The following is a 19,578-nucleotide window of genomic DNA, read 5'->3' as shown; positions in this document are numbered from 1 at the left end:
GTTATATCTACCTCTTGTTCTGGAGCTCCGGAACTCCCCCTGGTTAGTGCTTGAGCCATCCAACGGCGTCCGCCGTCTCCTGCATCCGAACAGGAGCCTCTTTAACGAACCTAGGCATCGGCTTTACCTCCAGGATGGACAAAACTTGTTCTGTCCTCCTGCACCGCACCACACCATCAACAATAGCCGTGAACGATTGTGTATTTGGATTCGCTAGGATGAGTGGTGTGGCGGTTTAGAAAAGCCACTTAAAGTAGGCAAACGGTATTATTCAGCACCAGATCCTCGAACACCAGGTCTGAGCAACCGGATATATAGAACAGGTGGATGGGTTGGTCCTCTTGATCTTAGCTCCAATGCCGTTAATTGCTGACTGAATAGCCTTTATATGTTTGTTTCTTTCCATGCAGGGATCTCCCCAGGGAAGCGAAGGGTAGGTCAGGAAGGTTTGGCTGGACAAGTGCTGAAGATATAAGCACCATCGGCCTGTGCTCGGCGGGGGCCATTGGCCACCAGAGGAGTCAGGACATCAGTTGCATCTGTCTGGAGCCTTCTTATGTGCGAGGAAGGGTCCAAGTATCTTTCCTGAGGGTAGTGCTTCAAATATGTCAGGATGGTCCTCTGAAGCTGCTCTGCTGTGGAGTCCCTGGAATCTCCGGTCCCCATATGCTTGACGTTAGTTTGTGATCAGTTGCAACACCTGGACGTTGGACAGCTTGATATTTGCCGGAGGCACAGGTGTGTCTTGTATGATGGCTCCTTTCAGTTGTCAACATCTTCCGGTCTGCCCTGTCAATCAGCGTATCTCTATGGACTTGGGGTTAGTCTGGTCATTGCTATGTCTACAGTCTTTGTCCTATTATTGATGAGGTCAAAACTTCAAGAGAAGACGAGATGAGTCCAAACAGAAGAAGGGAACACTTCAACGAAGAGAATGGATGCGTTCAAAGAATGGTAAAAGGTTGTGTGGTAAGTACTGCAGAAGAGTGAATGAATAACACCGATTGAGAAGTGAAGAAAGTATTGAAAGGCTGGAACAAACACACAGGCAGCAAAACACTCAAGGAGCAAACGCGCAGTCTGCATGGTTATAGGAGATCAGATTGCAAGGCAAATCCTACTTCTATTTGGATGGATCGTGAGCTTCTCGGTATAGCAACATACTGCACACAACAATTGCGTAACTGAGAACCCTAAGCCCCATACGGAGGCAAAGTGGGGGCCAGTGGGGTCAGTACCATCTAGCTCGAGGCAAGCTTGTAGCCTATGCTAGGGTCTAAAAAAAAGCTGGAGAAATCGGGGAGCCGGTGAAGACGGAGAAACTATTCCGTCGAGTGAGCCAAACGGAGTACGTACTAAGGTAGAAGATAAAGCTAAAGTAGTACTGTAGGAACGGGATAATCTCCGGGTTGAATTTAACCGAGATGCGTCCAGGGCCCCATGCGACACGCATTTCATCCAGTGAGAGGCACGGGACCTCCGGGACATTGATGCTGGCCTTGCTGCCCGTCATTTCGGGCATCCCCACCCTAGCAGGCTAACATCCAAGGCTTTAAGGTATTATTGAGGCATCGATGTCTCGTGAGTGTCTCTGCCCCTCGGCCCCTCCCCACGTTTCCCCCTATGACATAGATAGATTAGTTTCCTAGCTTTCCCACCCAGGCACTTCAGCAATATTTCCGTGTGTTGTCGGGTACACCTGTTTTCGTTTCTCTGATCTCCTCACTTCCATCTTGCTTTTCTTCTTTTCCCCGAAAAATTACCTCTGATCTTATCCCCTCCCTGATCTTGCACTCAGCTACCCCGCCATGGCAACCCCGCAGGAACTCGTGCCTCAAACAGAATTCATAGCTGAGGTCTACGCTACAGACGATGCCTCTGCTACTTCGGCTGCCCCCGAGCACCAGTTACGGTTCAATGGATTAGTTACTCAATTCAACAAACTATACGGCCATCGCCCAGATTTCGTAGCCCGCAGCCCTGGCCGTGTCAACATCATTGGAGAGCACATCGACTACAATTTATACGACGTCCTCCCGACAGCTGTAAGTGTCGACGTCATTATCGCCGTCAAGGTTATTCCTCCTACTGGCTCAGAATCCTTTGTCAAAATCTCCAATGTTTTACCCGAAAAGTTCCCCTCTCGCGAATTCACTGTGCCTCGGGATACCGATATCGAGATTGACCCCAAGAAGCATGAATGGGTCAACTACTTCAAGGCTGGTCTTTCGGGCGCGTTGAAGTTCCTGCGTAAGCAGAAGGCGGATGGCTCGTTTACACCAGCAAGCTTCGAGGTCTTGGTGGATGGTAATGTGCCTCCAGGCGGTGGTATCTCCAGCAGCGCAGCCTTTGTCTGCGCGAGTGCGTTGGCCGTCATGAAGGCCAACGATCACGATGTTTCGAAGCAGGACTTGCTCGACCTGGCTGTTGTTTCGGAGAGAGCCGTTGGTGTCTACTCAGGAGGGTAAGTCAAAAATCCACAGGCGCAAATCGTATTGTGAGCTAACTAGCTTTATGCTGTAGAATGGACCAAGCGGCTTCCATCTTCTCACGTCGCGGATATCTTCTTTATACTCAGTTCTACCCTAACTTTTCCGTTCAACATGTCCCTATTCCCAAGGCGGATGAAGAAATCACTTTCCTCATGGCCCAGAGCTTCGTCACCTCAAACAAGGCCGAGACGGCACCCCGTCACTACAATCTGCGCGTGGCCGAATGCACTCTTGCCGCTGTGGTACTGGCCGCGCAGCACGGCATCACCTTGACCAAGGACAACAGCTCGCTGGGATATAGTCTGCGCAACTTCCACGAGGAATTCATGCGCAAGGAGGGCCGCCTCGGGGACCCTCTGGAATACCAGATTGACTCCGTGATCCAGTCTACCATGGAGCTCCTGACCCAGGAGCAGGGATACACCCGGGAAGAGATCGCCAAGCTGCTCGGCATCACAGTCCCCGAGCTCGAGGCCAAGTTCCTTTCCGCATTCCCGGTCCAGGCGGAGCGCTTCCTACTTCGCCAGCGTGCCCTGCACTGCTTCAAGGAAGCCCGGCGCGTGCTTGACTTCAAGGCCTGCCTGGCCAAGGCCCACACCCTGGACGAGAGGCGCATCCACTATCTGGGCCAGCTGCTGAACGAGTCCCAGGAGTCCTGCCGAACGGACTACGACTGCAGTGCCCCGGAAGTCGATGAGATCTGCGCCATCGCCCGCCGCGCCGGGACCTGGGGAAGTCGCCTCACGGGTGCTGGCTGGGGAGGTTGCACTGTCCATATGCTGCCGCAGTCCAAGGTCGAGGCCGTCACCAAGGCCTTGAAGGAAGAGTATTATCTGAAGAAGTTCCCGGATATCGGCGAGGAGAAGCTGGCACAAGCGATGGTTATCAGCAAGCCTTCTAACGGATCCTTCATGTATGTGTACCCTTGTCTGGATAATGTCTATACGGTTCCAAGCGAGGACATTGACTCACTGACTGTTTCCCGCCAGGATCACTGGAGCCGCCATTGCCAATGTCAAGATTTAGGAGATGTATATGACGAGAAAGAAAATAAAGCATTGAGCGATTCTGTACTCTTCACATTAATGTCTAGGGCCATTGGATGCCTTTTTTAAATCCAGATCCAGGAGAATATAACACATAAATGCCTGTGACATCTATTGTAGCTAGGCATAGTTTGAGTATGATTCCTTACATCTTACATTTCAGTACAGAGTCCACTCGATCTGACAGCAACCGGTCGGTATGTTGCATGGGTGGATCTGGTTTTTGTAGCAGTATTGTCCTCAACGGACAGAAGCGTGTGGACTGCAAGCAGGAGGAGGAATCATGCTTGGGTCATGGCGCTTATCAGGCCTCAAAGCTTGCCTTGGTACTGGAAATAGGACCACGTTTGGTCGTTCGAAGTCTGTACCAAGAAATGGCTTCCTTCTGGCTTTCCTGAAAACGGAGGCTTACCGTCCGCCACGTCACCGTTCGGAACAATAGTCGCGGATGAAGCGGCTGATCAATCGTTGGGATAGAGCGAGAAAAACTCAGGATTTCTTCTTGGGCGCTGCCTTGGTAAAGAAATCGCTCATCTTCTTCATTCCCGCAGTATTGACCTTCTTCAGGTCTCTCACACCGCGGGATTCTCCGGCCTTCTTCTTCTTCTCTTCCTCTTCTTTGCGGCGCTTTTTCTCCGCACGAGACTCTGCAGCTTCGTCGTCGTCGGCACCGCGCTTGCGACTGAAATCTCCGAGTGACTGAGTCGCGAGCGCTTGCGCTCGCAGCTCTGCTATATGCTGAAGATGGTCATGGAGGGGTTTTAAATCCACGGGTGTTTCGGGTGTAGCAAGTAGCTCATCTAATCTAGCGCAAAGCTGGGGGGAGATATATGATTCCTTGATGAAGGAGAGGACGGTGGAGATTCTCAGCAGATGAGCCATATTGTCCCTGGTGGTGGATTCCAGATTTGATTCGGCGGAAAGTTCGGTGGCAGGCGTTGAGACACCTGAGGGTGTTGAGACAGAGGCAGTGGTTGTGGATTGTGTTTCCTGTTTGTCCTGGGACTCTCCCTCGCCGTCATCTGCCAATGATGACGTGCCTCCGATGATGGTCTCCTCTCGCTTGACGGACATCAAGGGTGTAACCAATGCTTGACGCACAAATCGCTCCTCCAAGCTCGCTGGAAGGCCCTGGGCCACTATGCGCTCCGCCTTAGCGATGAGTTCCTTGAGGAGCTTGCCCTCGTCGAAGCGGAACATTTTCTCATCCCCAGCCTCGACCGAGTCACATACCGCCTCGACTCGCGATTGTAAGACACTGCGGAAATCTTCATTGTAGAGTATGCGCCGTAGATGACTGGCCAAGTCGTCCTGCGAATCAATAATATCGTCGAGCGGCTGAAAAAGCCTCTTGGTATGCGTCGATGTGGCTGGGGCCAGCAGAGGTATCATGAAGAACATGACATCAATTGGCGTTGCAACATACAGCTCGGCGACTCTGGAAATAGTCCCCTTGGCTTGGGAGTGGTCATCCTCGCCATTGGAAGATTTCGTGTTTGGTTTGGGAGTGAATAGTATACTCCGAGGAAACTGCGGCGTGGACCCTACGACGGTAAACTCGTATACGCCAAGTTTTGGGCAGAAGAAGTAGCGACTGGGCTCTCCAGTTCGCGGATTGGGCAACGTTATGAATCTGGAATCGTCACCTGCAGCTGAAGGGAGAACGAATGTCTTGCTGGGAGTCTGCGCTGTAGTCGGCACCTTGAGATTCTTTTGTTCGGTATCGGGCTGCTCAGATGGAGCAGTAGATCGCGTCCGCATTTTGGCAGTATTCTCGGAGACGAAGTATGTATATTATCCGATATAACTATCTCACATCGCACGACAATAGACAGTTGGGTAAAAATGACCGTGTACAAGCTTGTTGCTTTACGGTAGCTCCAAGGGGTTGCTCTCAACGCGTCAGAGCTTCAGGTCGGTTTAATTTCCATTCTGCGGACGCGACACGCGCAGGACTTGCTCGGCCAATCAGCGCTGTTGCTGCACACAACCACTTGCAGCATCGGAAGATTCAATTTCTTGTCTTGCGCCTTGCTGATGACAGGGGATCACCAGAATAAAGAAAGGGGTTGTTTTCAACTTTGAAACACGGGGTAGTATTGTTATTGTTGCTCACTGATTCTTCAGTTTCCTGGTTTACTCGCACCCGGGCTCTCAATTTCTGATTGACCTCGGTGCTCTGATTCCATCCCCGCATCCCAACAAACCATGGCCAGGATCAGCCAAGGAGCGTAAGAAATAGACGGTGACACAGTCACTCAGCCTTTCTCAATATCACTTGATTGTGAGAAACTAGGAAATAGGCGTTGCCATGACCAGCAGTGAGTGCACATCCCTTGTCTGTATATGGGTGATTCTTCCCTACTTGCGACAGTAAACTAACCGAAACTCACCGCAATTGTTCAGTGGTTGAGACCTCATGGCCGCCGAAATCTCCTAGGGAGGCACTTCTTAGCTCTCCCGATGGTCGGAGAAAGTATCAAGATATGCGACGCCGCCATGAGAATATGGGGTCGCCTTTGAAATACTCGAGGACTACTCCGAATCTACGAGTCAATCAAAAACTGAACGACGCTATTGATGGCCTGGACGACGAAGACGAAGACGAAGACGAAGAGACGCTACGGCTCAAGCTTGCTGCCATTGAAGCAAAGCTGAAGCTGAAGCAGCTTCAAAAAAGTCGCGCACGCTCAAACACGTTGGACTCGAACGATACGCAGTCCAGACCAGCATCGGCGGTTAGCTTCTCGTCGCGGTCACAAGAGCAGGTATTGAGACTTAGGAGCCCCATCCAAACGACTCGCAGCCACGAGTCGGATGATGTTCAAGTCCCTTTGTCGCCAGTCAGACGAGCGGCTCCTCCAGTTGAACCTGCGTCCCCGCGAAGATATCTTCTCGGCATCGACAAGGGCCTCAAAGGTAGCGATGTTAGTCTCAAACGTCCGCCAAGCTCCCGGTTGGGGACACGACCAACAAGTATGCATGGGACTCGTGAAGCTCTCATGTCTCACTCCGGCGATATCTTCGCATCTCACGCGCAGATGCTCGCTGCCGAGGAGGGTGGGAAACGGGGCAAGACGTTTAGTGAGCGGATTGCTGAAAGCCGAACAGCTGAAAAGTCTCGCAGGGAACGAGAACTGAGGCTTCAGGTCAACCGAAGCTCCGCGTTCCAGTTCGACAAGACGGAGATGGAGACATTTAGGACAGCAGCGGTTGAGGCGAGAACAAACGCTCCTCCCAGGTCACCGACCAGAAGCCGTCCAGTCGAGACATTCAGCAGAGACGATGTCGTGCGATCGTTTCAGAATCTCAAGCCTTCCATCAAACGAAGCCAGACTGCACCCATTGTGCGCAAGGGCGCAGGCTCTGAGGGGTCACGACCATTTTCCCATAGGCTACCCAATCAATCCGAAATTGGACCGGCTTCCTCTCAGTCTCGTGGGGATTCTTTTTCCGATCTTGACAACGAAGCTCGAGACGAGGTAACAACGAAGACACCAGATTCGTCCAAATTTGAGCCGTACTCGTCGCTTCACTTGTCGAATCGAATACTACCACACTCCTTTTTAGCTAGAACCCTCTCCGACAAGAAGATCCTTCGCATTCCAGACCTTCTGAGGACAGTGAGAGCGCCAGACTTTGAGCTTCCCGAAGAGATTGACGGAGACTACGTTGTGTTCGGCATAGTTGCCTCAAAGTCGGAGCCAAAACAAATCAAGGATACCAAAAATGTCTCTGCAAAAGAAGTTGATCCCTTTGATGATGGACTGAACAACAGCAACAGATATATGGCTATCACGCTCACAGATCTCAAGTGGACAATTGACTTGTTCCTGTTCGACACTGCATTTCCTCGATATTACAGGTTATCCGAAGGCATCCTTATCGCCATCCTGAACCCTACCATCATGCCACCTCCCAAAAATAAGATAGACACCAACAGGTTCAGCCTCTCCATTTCCTCATCGGATGATAAGATTCTCGAAGTTGGATATGCCCAGGATATAGGCTTCTGTAAAGCTGTCAGGAAGGACGGCAAGACTTGCCAATCATGGGTGGATGGCCGAAAGACCGAATTCTGCGATTTTCACCTCGATCTCCAGGTCCGTCGGGCGCAATCACAACGGATGGGAGTCAACAGTGGCACTGGCATGTTTGGTCCTGGGGGCCGTTCAGGTCCACGGACTGGGGCTTTCGCGGGTGGGAAGAAACCAGGAACCCCCAACGGCCTGAAGCCAAATGGTCCCCAGTACGACCTTGGGTCTCAGTCCTTGTACTACATTGCACCCGCTCCCAAATCTCAAGGCGGCGGTGCTCAACATTCCCGCCACAAGGCGCCCGGCCAATCTGCCGCCAGTCTCATCGACGCCGATGACGAAGATCCGTTCATCGCAGCAGGCATGATGGGCCGTGGGGCGGAAAGCAAGGAAGAACGCTTCCGGAGACGTCTTGTGCAGCAGCAGCGCGAACGAGACATCACTCAGAAGCTAGTCACCTCTCGGGCTGGCAACGTGGGCGCCGAGTACCTCCGCGCAAGAGCAAACAAGCCCGCAACATCCTCCCATCCCGAAAGCGGCGCCTCATCTTCACAGGAGAGATCAAGCTTCGAGGCCTCCACCCCTGTTTCTGCGAGCAGCCTCGGCCTAACGGGCTTCAGGAGAGCAAACGCCGTAAAACTCAGCCCTCTGAAGCGCGCCTACGACGGCGACAAACAGCACAGTGGCAGCGTGAAGAAGACGCGATTCATAACGTCCAACGGTATCAAGGAAGCCGGACGGGACAGCCTAGGCGGCAGCTCTAATGCCATGACAAGACCTAATGATGATGATGACGATGACGATGAACTAGACATCATCCGATAAATGAAACCACTTGCATACTGCGCACATCGTTCTTTCCTCACACACCTACAAACTAGATACCCACTCCTTGCCTCGTTTCACTTATCTGGACAGAACAAAGTCACCCTGCCTTTCTTGTAACAGCGCAATGTCGAGGGAACATCTCTTCAATTCATACCTAGGAACGCCCCATGGAGAGTCTGTTTTGCTTTCAATAAGCCATTCCTTGCACTTTTTTGTCGTCGCTCGTGTCAGCCGTTCCTTCTTTGTAATTTTTCGCTTCTCCTTGTCATGCCGTTTGATGATACGGTGGTACTTGTAGCAGGACTATGTTGTACTATTCGACGTTTTATGACTTCTCCAGCAATGATTGGTTTTGAGCCTTGAGAGCTCTGCAATTCAACCTGTACCCCGTAGTCATATGCCATCAGGTCGACGGCAGAGTACTGAATATTTACGCAGGTCAGCAGAGATGCCTATATACCTGACTTTCCACCTGTAAGACAAGTTTACTTTTCAATAATAGGTGACAATCTGAGTTCATGTTCATTGGGATATCTAATTCTGACTAGTTCAACGCAAAGTGGAATCGACACGCCCGAAAAAGTGAAAAAGAAGAATAACTCCATCCCGCCAATCCTCACGCGAGATTCCAGCCAAATAACGTACCCATGCTCCCATCCCAGCTCAAGTTCAATAGGCAAAGAAAGAAGACCGATCTTTCGAAGAGACAAACATCAAGCGGAGACCAGCCTAAGGCAATACCCGAAAAAGCGAAGTGAAAACCACGGGCGTAGAGAAAATACAATCATTCATGATCCAGACGTTGCGAATGAGCTCACAACGCAGGGGCGTCTCTGTTCCCTCTCGTCTTCTTCACTGCAGGGCCACCAGGACTAGCAGCTGCGTCTGCATCTCTTTTCTTCGCCTTGGAAGCAGCATTCCCTGGAGTCTGCTTCTTGCGCAGCCAACCAGCAAATGGACTGACGCGCTTTGTATTGGTTTCGGGCGCATCTGGTATTTCTGAGTGTTCCGCGCCCTCTCGCTTGCCTCGAGGTCGCAGGGAACGCAGAGTAGCACCTGGAGACGGGGGCGTCGCAACCGTAGACTTCAATGGGGGAGTCACCGGCCGCTGTGGCATTTCGACATCAGTGGCCTGATCGGCGTCATCATCAAGCTCTTTGTGAAGCACGTGCTCGTCAATGTCGGTAGCCGCTTCTTCGTCAGAGTCGCTCATATGGTGCTCTGAATGACCACGGTCATTGGCGCTTGGGAAAAGTACACGCGGCTTGATGGACGAGCGAGTCAAGGGGCGAACGGTGGTGTTGATAGATGAGTCGATCAAGTCGGGACGCGCTGCGAGCAGACCCAAATCGTTCTCGTCTTCTCCGTCACTTTCGACGTCTTCCGTGAACTTACGAAACAATTTCTTGCCTCGACTTTTAAGAAAATTAGATTAAGCCCAGCGAGGAAAGCGGAAACGGGGTAATACTCACAATACGTAGACCATTCCATCCTTCCGTTTGATCGCCTCATCAACTTCCTGATCGCGCTTCATCTCCTCTCTTCTGCTCCTTCTAAAGGCACGCGCAGTCACATGGCTGGTAGATTCCTGGTGGTTGTGCGTCTTGTAGAAAGGGTTTCCCTCACTCTCGTCAATTTCCGGGATTCGATCACGGGAGTCGGTGTAGATCTGAATCTGCGAAGATCCTCGTGTGGCATTGTCAATGAAACTGTCTAAAGAATAGGCAGTGTCCTTCTTGGTTTTCTTGCTTCGCGAAGACGCCGAGCTCTGAGCTGCAGGAAACAAAGTGCGAGCAGTGTCTCCGACGGCACCAACTGCCTTCTTTCGTGGAGTTTTAGCAGGCGTGGGCAGCATGCCGTCAGTCATGGTGGGTCGGTATTTCTGGAGAGGACGTTGTTGAGTATGCGAGAGTTCTGCGGTGGTGAAGGGGTCTGAGCTGTCTGGCACAGGGTGGTCTTCCAGTGAATGTGTTACAGCAGACGTTCTGGTCTGGCCCGAATGCTTCTTGCGGGGAGATCCGAATACCGATCCGGGAGGCGACAATGCCTCAAACTCATCGTTGCTCTGCTTCTTCGCGCTTCTGAGGCCGGGCTTGGTGTGAGCGGCCGCGAAACTGGGCGGAGGAGTAGTGCGGGACTCTCGTGAAGCCCGCTGCCCGGCCAATCTCGTCGAATATCTAGTAGAATACGGTTCATATTGGTCATAGCCAGCTCCATGTCGAGGAGTAGGAGGAATTCGCAAAGTAGACGGTGGAGGGGGTGTCGTCGCCATTGTGTGTTGTGTGAGACACGTCGAATGACAGAACTTGTTCCTGCAGTAAAGGTGTAGAGGTACACCAAACGTTCCAGCAAGATCCCTATGACAATAAATCCGGATCAATGACTATCTGTGTCGCTAAAACGGAACGCCGTTGGTCGTATGATCGAATGATGGCTCGATGGCTGGCTCGAAGGAGACAAAGGGAGGAAAAACGCGCGACTCGCAACACGCACAACCCAACCGAAGGAGCGTCTAATCAATGGGACTTTCTGACTGATGACGCGCAATAAGGAGCGAAGTGTGCCTTTAAGTTAAATCAACCGATCTAATGAATATTAATCCTCAAAAATGAGATAAAGAGAAACATAGAAGTGAGAATTGCAACCAAGGGTTGATAGATAATAGATGGTGAAGGGGGGAAGGCCGGTCGGTTGCTTGACGTCGAAACCAGCCACCGCTAATTATTAGGTAGCATCAACAAGGGAAGAAAAAGAGGCTGAACCAATTGAATGCCCCACCACCGCTAAGATAGAGTATTAACGAATCGATGATGTACCTAGTCTAGATAGACCTTGATCCAAAAGCCTAACACAATAAACATCTATCGCCGGAGGGATTATCGTCGTGTGTTTATGCATCCTCACCATCTACTTGCAATCCACTACCAAATCAATTCACCACAAACATCAACAATTGTTTACCCGACACGCTCAACCCCACTCTTGACGCGAGTTTCGCATAACACCAGACTTTCTACAACCCATGGCAGTACGCAGTACAGCGGAGGAGATGGACAGGCTCCAGCTGTCCGATGATGATTCCGATGACCTCTGGAATTCACCCTCAAAAAGGCGAAGCAACAAGCCAACTCGCCATAAAGTCCCAGAGGAGCGCAGCACTACACCCGAGACCAGGCCCTCTCACGATGGGGAAACGCTTTTCGATCGCCAGGAAGCGCGCGAAGCCGCGCTACAAGATGAATTACAGACCGTCCGGAATATCAATCAGGTGATCGAAGGATTATTGGGTAGTTTAGATCGTGCGAAAGGGAATATGGATGTATGTCAACGTACTTCTTTCTGCCAGCAAAGGGAAGTCCCTGCTAATATAGGTCCGCACAGACCGTTGCGCGCACTGTTGACTCTGCTTCAACTCTACTCAACACGTGGACTCGTATTCTATCGCAAACCGAGCATAACCAGCGACTGATACTCAATCCCAACTGGCAAGGCGCACTCCAGGATGTTGCGGATATGGAAAACGAGGAGCTTCTGCGCCAACAGGCCGCAGAAAGACGTGAACGAGAGCTGCAGCAGCAGAGAGAAGCAGCAGCACGAAGGGCAGAGGAGGAAGAGAAGAAGAGAGCTCTGACAGGTAGCGCTAGAGGGACGCGTGGAACAACTACTAGAGGTAGAGTTGTCCGAAGCACTGGCCTGGGAAGAACTCCGAGCGTATCCTACTCCGGAACCAGCTCCAGCACAGCAAAAACTGCAGCGAGCCGAGGCGGTACTTCTACGACGGCATCCACGCGCAGGCCAGTGAGTGGTATTGCAAGAGGAACGGGTGTCGCGCGAGGACGTGGGAGAGCATAGAGTAGATATCTGATTGGTCTTATTGCTTCGTGTACAATACTTTTCTGAAGCGAGTGAAAAAGGAATGACAGAACGGGATACCCAAACTAAATAGACAAATATATGTGCATATTCATCAATTGCAGTCACTGCTGTGAGCCTGCGCCAAGGTCATGTGGTGAGCAGAGCGATGTAAATAAAAGACATTCTGCCTGAGGCGCCAAGACAACACGAGCTAGCGATAAGTAAACAGCTGCATCCACCACTCCGATAAGAAGCTCAGCTCTTTGATTGTGCTTCCTATTCTGGCTGCACTCCGTCTGCACCCATAATGAACTTCGCACCTTATCAAGATGAGTCTCCCGAAGTCGAGCGAGCCCTTTCGCCATCACTAGGCGACGCAAATCGTATCAAATCACCCATTCTTCGGTCCCCGCGCGGGTCTCCCCCGATCCCTGGTGCGCAATCAGGTGGTCTCCCATCTCCGAGTCATTTTGCAGGCGGGAATCAGAGCCATGACGGCGGACAAGGAAACCATGGGTATGGACGAGATATCGAGGGTGGAAGATGGAATCTAGGAGCCTTTGAAACGAGTCTCCCGATCCGTATGGACGTTGAAGCTATGCTGGCATATCTACTTCTCCCTCCAGCGGGTGGGGTATTCCTCCTGCTGTTGGAGCATAAGAGCGACTATGTTCGGTATGGATACGATTAGGAGACGATCAGATCTGTGCATATGGCTGACATATGGCAGTTTCCATGCTTGGCAATCGAGTATGCTTTTCACAGTCATGTTTGTAAGTGCACCCGGACATTGGTATGATCATAACACTTATCCCGGAGCAGATTGTCCATCTTATTTTCTCCTGGTCGAGCTTTCTTTCCTGGCTCCTGTTTATTTGCGACCTCGGCTTGATCGGATTTTTGAGCATGCGCGCCTATCGGGATGGTGAGTCCTCACTGCGGATCATGACCATCGATACTGTGCTGACAGCAGCTCAGTCGACACGCTTGAACACTTCGAGGTTCCTATACTTGGGCGTCTCGCAAACTCCTTTGTGGATAATGAGTAGAGTCGATCTTGCTTCAGCGGTCTTGCATATCGTGTTGTAATACCCTTTTGCGTTTTCTCTCTCTCGATGGCGATGGCGCTGAATCTGAGTTGCCTGGCTGAAAGTGAGGATTCATGTACAGCATTTGTTTTGTTCCCTGTTGGTTTGTCGCCTGTCCTTACTTCATGTTGCGATCCTTATGTTCTGCCCTGGTCACCATTTTCAGCGTGCATTTGACATGACTCTCCTGTTATTATGGGTGTACTATGCATTGTTCCGTCTGTAACACTAACAGAGAATATTTCTTAATATTTACAGACATCTGAAGTTCATTCACAGAGCCTTTATCTTTTGGGAGCATAATTCCAGACTAACAGCCTAACATGCACTGATATAAGAGCATTTCGGCGCAGATTCAGGCTACAACGTGCCTCCATCACCCTTCACCGTACCATCTCATCTCCCTCAACCTACTGCTGCACTGCTGGCTTCGCATTGCTCAATGTCCATCACATGCTCTCTGCATCCGGGCATCATCACGCTATACGCAGATGCTCAAGCTGAAAAGACCTCACTTCTCCATAAGAGATTCATCCAAGCTCTCCCTGAAATCAGTCAGTCTAAGATCATCTATACCCATTTTATCCTACAGTGAATCACCTAACCCCTAACCCAAAGAACCCATCCTACCAGCTCCAGCTCCAGTAACTCCAGCATGTGCCAGGTCCACCGGGTCACAAACACATGCGGCCACCGAAACGACCATGTCCTCATCTCCTGCCGCACGGCGAAATCCATCCTAGAGTCCTCATCTGAGTCTCCAAGCTACAGCAACAGCGACAGCCACAGCCTCCTCGCCATACCTATCAGCAGACTCCTTCTGGACGCGTTGAGCGATGGATCGATCACCATCCACGGCGGGTTCCATGCCTGCACTGAGCCGTATTGTAGGAAGGCTGTAGTGCGAGAGTTGAGATCGGCGGAGGGATTTGCGTGTATGGTTCCTGGGTGCGGGAGGGTGGATTAGATCTGAGTCTTAGGAATTTGGCTGGGATACTGTCTATTGCATGGGTTGCTTTCTTCTCTTCTCTAGCACTGGAAACGGGCGTTCTCGGGTGGTATTGAGGAGTTGGAGGGATACTATCTACGTCATAGACTGAGGGTTTCCATAGAGCTTCTGTACAGTTGACTCACTTCATTGCGCAACATGTGGAAAAGATGCTAGTTTTATGGTTTATGGGCATAGGCGGCGTTAGGAAGACGGCTTTACTAACAGAATGGATGAAAACCATCCAGTGCTTGCCTAGGCATAGTCAGACACAAAAAAGTTGGGTATTATTGACCTTGTACCATGGTCAAGCATATACTTGCCAGGGCATAAACACAACTTCTGCAAGAACAATCTCATACAGGAAACAGACAGAGTAAAGCGGGAAGGGAAAATAATGGCTGGGTTGTGAGAAATAATATGATGAAAGAGAAAGGCCGACAGAAGATTGGGGGCAAGAAGAAACCATCGTAAATGTTACACTGGCGAGATCAGGAAATAAAATCGAAAGTTTGCTCGTAAAAAGAATGAGCTGGAACCGCAGGGGATAAAAATCATCATCGAGGTACAAAAGATTGGTATCTTCATCATTAACAAAAACATAACCAAGCATAAAGGTCAAAGATCGTGGCTGCTCGTGAGACACATCATTCAGATGATTTGAAGGTAGTTACTCGGCACCAAACCTGTGCGGCTTCGAGTAGTGGTAATCTCGGCTTCCCACCAGCCATCGTCCTGAAGCCGAATAACAGACAAGACGTCGCCTTTGGCAAATCCTAGCTCTTCGGGTATTGCGGCGGTATAGCTGTACAAAGCGCGTGCTACGAAAAGGATGAAAGTTAGCTCAGGTGTCTGCTGTCGACTGGAGACAGGTCTGAGTGCTGTGGGCATTTCACTACTTACCAAAATGTAGAATTGGACGTCCGTCTCGGCTAAACTGCCTGCTAGGGTCGGCGACAGCCACAGTCCTGCTCCTGGATCTGCCTCCCTGGCTACCACCATCGCCGTAATATGACATAGGCCGACCAGAGTCCCTGCCCCGAGAGCCGTAGCTGTCATAACTGGTGCCGTACATATCCCCACTACTACCGCCAGACAGTTGCAACTCCATACCACCGGCGCTGGAAGGCCTCGTCTGCTGTCTGAATTGTGGTTGAGGAGAGACAGCTCGTGCCGCCGCCGGGTTTGGAGAGCTTCGCCTAGGAAATTCACGCGGGGACGGTGCTGCGTCAACAGGCCGCTGAGGAGGAGTAGAAACCGAGGGCGATTTGCTATAGCGGCTCCTGACACTGTTTGTCTGATACGTACTCGGACTCGGACTCGCGCCCCTACTGTAATGGCTCGTCCGGGTCTCCACACGAGCAGGCGCAACCTGAGGGCTGACTGGCTGTGGACTGATCACTTGGGGACTTGAAACTTGTGGGCTGGCGCTGCGTCTCGGAACAGGAGATTTCGCCCGAGGGATGTCCTGTTTCGCTCGAGGAACTTCCGCGCTGTTTCGGCTTGCCAAAGCTGGAGCATTACCACTTCCCCTGAGCATACTTTGGGTCTGACCAGTGTATTTCTGAGTCGTTTTCTGCATCTGCGCAGAAGTAAAGGCGGGCTGCGGCGCATCAAGTCTCTTGATCGACGTATCATTGTATGCAGGAGGGGGAGTCGCCACGGGTGCATCGCTGTAGTTGGAAGAAGGAGCAGACGGCACAGGTGTGGCAATGCCATGATACCTGTCGGCGGACACTCTGGTCATGGACTGCTTTCCACCGCCTTTCAAATCTGCTAGAGCACGGGCGATAGGGTCAAGCTCCTCCTCTCCAGCCTTGGCCGTTTGAGCAGCCTTCTTGGATGTGACCTTGTCTGGGGAAGCGACATCAAAAACGTTGTTCCCAACATTAAGTTGGAAATTCGCCCTGGGGTCTACCGGCTCAGGACTTTCCATCGGCCGGTCATTGTCAGAGACAGTCGCTGGCGGTGGCTGAGCCTGAGGTGCCTTGACTGGAGTGACCTCTTTTGTGGGAGACTCCCATGTGCTTCGAGTAGGGGTGTGCGAGGGGCCAGAATTACGGTCCTTATCATGGCGGCTCTTGCGGCGGAAGGGGCTGTTGCTAAAGAAAGCACTTCTTCTCTTCTGGATCTGCTTGTCTCCACCGAGACCTGGAAGCGCAACCCCGTTGGTAGGCTTCGTTGGAGATTGCTTGGCGCTGGGAGGCTCCTGGCTGGACACTGATGTTGGGTTAGAGATCTCACTTTGTGAATCACGGCTCGAAGGGCGATAAGCACTGTTGCTTCCCGAGCTACGCTCTGAAGGAGGTCCAGTGCGGCAGAACATGGTCATTCCGTCCGTCGGATATGCATTGTGCGGCACCGTCGCAATCTCTCCGTGTTGGTTAGGGTCATAGTTTGGTGGGAGATGGCCTCCCCGACGAAGGTCCAGAGGGGCCGGAGGTTGCGTTGGTTTTTGCGGAGTGACCGTAGCTTCCCTGCTGGCAGGCGTTGCAGGGGTATTGTGATCCGGCTTGGCTGCCAGTTCAGACCGCGGCTCATGATGAGATTCGTAAGTTGACGGTTGCGGAGAGGAACTACGGAATGCTGGATTGATAGTACGCTGAAATTGGGCAACAGAAAATCCATCTTCTTCAGACAGCTCTGAGCTTGTGTCGTTCATATCGCCCCTCGCGAAGTTGATGAACTTGGGCGGATCCGGAATGTCTTGTCCAGTCCCTCTTTCCTTGATGAAAGAGACAATGTCTTTCTCAACTTCGCAATTTTCCAACGAGAGACGAATCTTCTCACAAGACTGATCACAACGTCAGCTCCGATCATCTCAGTGAGGAGGTTCATAACATACAGCGTCGTCACTAACGCACACAGTCGATGCAATATTTGCATACGCCCAAAGACTACTCTTGGTGAAATCGATTCGTTCCTCTTCGAGATCTTGAAATTTCTGTTAGTCGATTAGCATTATTTCCCAGTAAACATGTTCAGAGCAGGACGTACATCACAGGCTGCCTTCCACTCCTTATTCCAACGACCGGTAGTCTCTTCGAGGATCTTGACTGCGGCCTCGTACTCGCTGCTGCTGGTTGCAAGCTGGATTTGTGTCTTTTCAAGCTTGGCCTTGTTTTTACGCTCCTCCTGCCCCATTACCATATGTCCTTGTGCGAGGTAACCCTTAATCCTCAAACAATCCTGCTCGTATCGGTCTCGTGTCTAGGATCATGTCAATCAATGTCCTTTTACAATGCCATTATTATGAAGACCGAGCATTGCCGCACCTTGTTCACCGTTTGGGTCTGTTGTATCTTGGTTTTGAGAAGGCGCTCAATTCCTGTCTGAATGATCTTCCTTCTCTCCTTCGATCCGCCTGCAAAAGCAATTAATGGCTCCTCAAGTTCTCGCTTCATCTGTGCTGCGATTGCGGCGTGGGACTTGGCTATCGATTCCGTCTCACCACGAACAACATCGAACGACGACCGCAAAGAGCCTGTTTCGTGTGTCCCTAGCGGCTTGCGGCAAAGTGCCATAAGCTTCCGTGAATATTCATCTTCGATCGCGGCGCGGACTGCGCGGTTCGTTAGAAGTTGATCGATAAGGTAGCATCTGCGCTAGATCTCTAACGTACTGTTGTAGAATGTCTTGAGCTCATCACAAGTCACTTTCGCGCCATGCATGCGATCTAGCATAGGCCCAACACCAGCATCCTCTTTACCCCAGAAGTTGTTGGCAACTAGGTAACAAAGTAGTTAGCCACTCCGATGGCATCAATGACGAGACTACAATGCGAATCATACAGGATAAGGACACTGATGGAGGCTCTGCAACTGTTCCCGGCATTTTTGCAGACACTAGTCCGTCAAGAAATGATTCACTTCTAGGTCGCTCTCATTCAAGCCTTCAGGAAGGGGTGGGACCGGAAAATATAGTCGTAAAGATGGATATCGCAGTGCACGAGATAAGATATCAGACACCACGAGGAGATAAAACAACAACACAATAGTAACCAACGCAAAAAGACAAAACTCAAATACTAATGGTGATAAAAAGAGCAAGGCAGAATAGACCTTGTGAAGAACTTGGAAGGACTGCTCAGTTGAGCTGATCTGGACGAGTTGATCATATTCGTTGCATCCAGGTTGACAAGTGCTGGAAGGTCGCTATGTTTACTACTCCACGTCTCTCGGGGCAACCGGCGGCTCATGCAGCCCAACCATGATGGCTTGAGTCAGGTGTCTCTCAGACTCTCATATGTGTAATAAGGGGCCAATTAGCCGCCTCAGAGACTCTGATTGGTGTCTTTTGCTACCTTACTTTACTACCTAGGCAGCATCTGAGAGGTTATGGGAAACGTGCAGAGTGGAATCTCCCTGGCATAGGTTCTCTTCCACATTATCCCTGCATCCGAGTCTTCCTCACCACTCCGTTGACCAGACTGACCCATGAAAAGCCCGACAGAGAGGCTGGCCGTCTTTCTTGTTAAGCATAAATGTGAATGGATGGTTGCACGTATTCTCGATGATTGCTTCCATGAAGGTGGATGAGACTCATGGGCTCATAACGAGATCAGCCTGATGTCACGTGTGATCCATGGGCCACATAACCACGGTGTATTTTGAAGAGACATTTCCCAGCCTCCTTGACTCTTTCATAGACCAGTGACTCAACTTAGTTATGGAAGATCCCAATTTACCTACACATGAAACAATATTGTGCTACTACCGATCTACTTGATAATAATCCAAAGAGTACTTCTGGCTGATAAAGCAACCACCTAAGCCAGATTGGGCTGGGCTGACTCATCTATTAATCAACAATCCAGAAGCAGCCACATGTGTCACGTGCCCCTTCGGAAGCGCATTCATTGTGGGGTGGTTGCAGAAGGGATGTTAGAGCGACCCCGAATCGTTTGAAAATTCGATCATGATCTGTCTGGCGTGAGAGCCTTCTCTTAATCTGCTTACCAGTAGCATCGGAAGTTCCTGAGGGTATTGTTCTTGTAACGTTGCCTAGTTTGCTTCGAGCCCTAGATAGTAGTAAAGAGCTTCAGCCTCCCTGTGGCCAAGCTAGTGTACCTCAGGCATCTCCACCTCACCGTCCACTCAACCTCGCTTTCTTTGCCCGTCAACTCTCTATTGGAACTTCCAACCTGTGCCACAAAGCGACACCTTTTCCATTCACCTCTGTCTTGCCTACTCTGCCAGCGCAAGATATTTGTCCTTCACAAATACGCCTTTGATATCAATATAC

The 19,578-nt window shown here is 51.0% G+C and overlaps 7 protein-coding genes across 7 annotated transcripts; 4 read left to right on the top strand and 3 right to left on the bottom strand.

Moving 5' to 3' along the window:
• Positions 1–1,808: 1,808 nt before the first annotated feature.
• On the top strand, positions 1,809–3,518 carry Aud_003324 (galactokinase galE; the record flags this gene model as incomplete). The annotated part of the gene is made up of 3 exons (XM_043288277.1): positions 1,809–2,464; positions 2,524–3,405; positions 3,482–3,518. The coding sequence occupies 3 exons, from the start codon at positions 1,809–1,811 to the stop codon at positions 3,516–3,518; spliced, it is 1,575 nt and encodes a 524-aa protein (XP_043144212.1).
• Positions 3,519–4,027: 509 nt separating this feature from the next.
• Positions 4,028–5,299, bottom strand: Aud_003323 (uncharacterized protein; the record flags this gene model as incomplete). The annotated part of the gene is made up of 1 exon (XM_043288276.1): positions 4,028–5,299. The coding sequence occupies one exon, from the start codon at positions 5,297–5,299 to the stop codon at positions 4,028–4,030; it is 1,272 nt and encodes a 423-aa protein (XP_043144211.1).
• Positions 5,300–5,884: 585 nt separating this feature from the next.
• Aud_003322 (Mcm10/DnaG-type zinc finger protein) lies at positions 5,885–8,400 on the top strand (the record flags this gene model as incomplete). The annotated part of the gene is made up of 2 exons (XM_043288275.1): positions 5,885–5,888; positions 5,945–8,400. The coding sequence occupies 2 exons, from the start codon at positions 5,885–5,887 to the stop codon at positions 8,398–8,400; spliced, it is 2,460 nt and encodes an 819-aa protein (XP_043144210.1).
• An 817-nt stretch (positions 8,401–9,217) lies between these two features.
• Aud_003321 (uncharacterized protein) lies at positions 9,218–10,675 on the bottom strand (the record flags this gene model as incomplete). Its single annotated transcript, XM_043288274.1, has 2 exons — positions 9,218–9,818; positions 9,876–10,675. 2 exons carry the CDS (start codon positions 10,673–10,675, stop codon positions 9,218–9,220), a joined length of 1,401 nt encoding a protein of 466 aa, XP_043144209.1.
• A 750-nt stretch (positions 10,676–11,425) lies between these two features.
• On the top strand, positions 11,426–12,255 carry Aud_003320 (DASH complex subunit DUO1; the record flags this gene model as incomplete). Its single annotated transcript, XM_043288273.1, has 2 exons — positions 11,426–11,722; positions 11,785–12,255. 2 exons carry the CDS (start codon positions 11,426–11,428, stop codon positions 12,253–12,255), a joined length of 768 nt encoding a protein of 255 aa, XP_043144208.1.
• Positions 12,256–12,565: 310 nt separating this feature from the next.
• Aud_003319 (DUF4870 domain-containing protein) lies at positions 12,566–13,307 on the top strand (the record flags this gene model as incomplete). The annotated part of the gene is made up of 4 exons (XM_043288272.1): positions 12,566–12,933; positions 12,989–13,031; positions 13,081–13,183; positions 13,237–13,307. 4 exons carry the CDS (start codon positions 12,566–12,568, stop codon positions 13,305–13,307), a joined length of 585 nt encoding a protein of 194 aa, XP_043144207.1.
• Positions 13,308–14,985: 1,678 nt separating this feature from the next.
• Aud_003318 (formin-binding protein HOF1) lies at positions 14,986–18,168 on the bottom strand (the record flags this gene model as incomplete). The annotated part of the gene is made up of 7 exons (XM_043288271.1): positions 14,986–15,155; positions 15,238–17,128; positions 17,180–17,278; positions 17,332–17,544; positions 17,610–17,896; positions 17,957–18,061; positions 18,126–18,168. 7 exons carry the CDS (start codon positions 18,166–18,168, stop codon positions 14,986–14,988), a joined length of 2,808 nt encoding a protein of 935 aa, XP_043144206.1.
• Between the last annotated feature and the right edge of the window lie 1,410 nt (positions 18,169–19,578).

Source organism: Aspergillus udagawae (assembly GCF_001078395.1).
Source record: "Aspergillus udagawae IFM 46973 DNA, scaffold_2, whole genome shotgun sequence".
In the NCBI taxonomy this organism is placed as follows: domain Eukaryota; kingdom Fungi; phylum Ascomycota; class Eurotiomycetes; order Eurotiales; family Aspergillaceae; genus Aspergillus; species Aspergillus udagawae.
The sequence above is the reverse complement of the archived record's forward strand: the minus strand, read 5'-3'. Positions and strand labels throughout refer to the sequence as shown.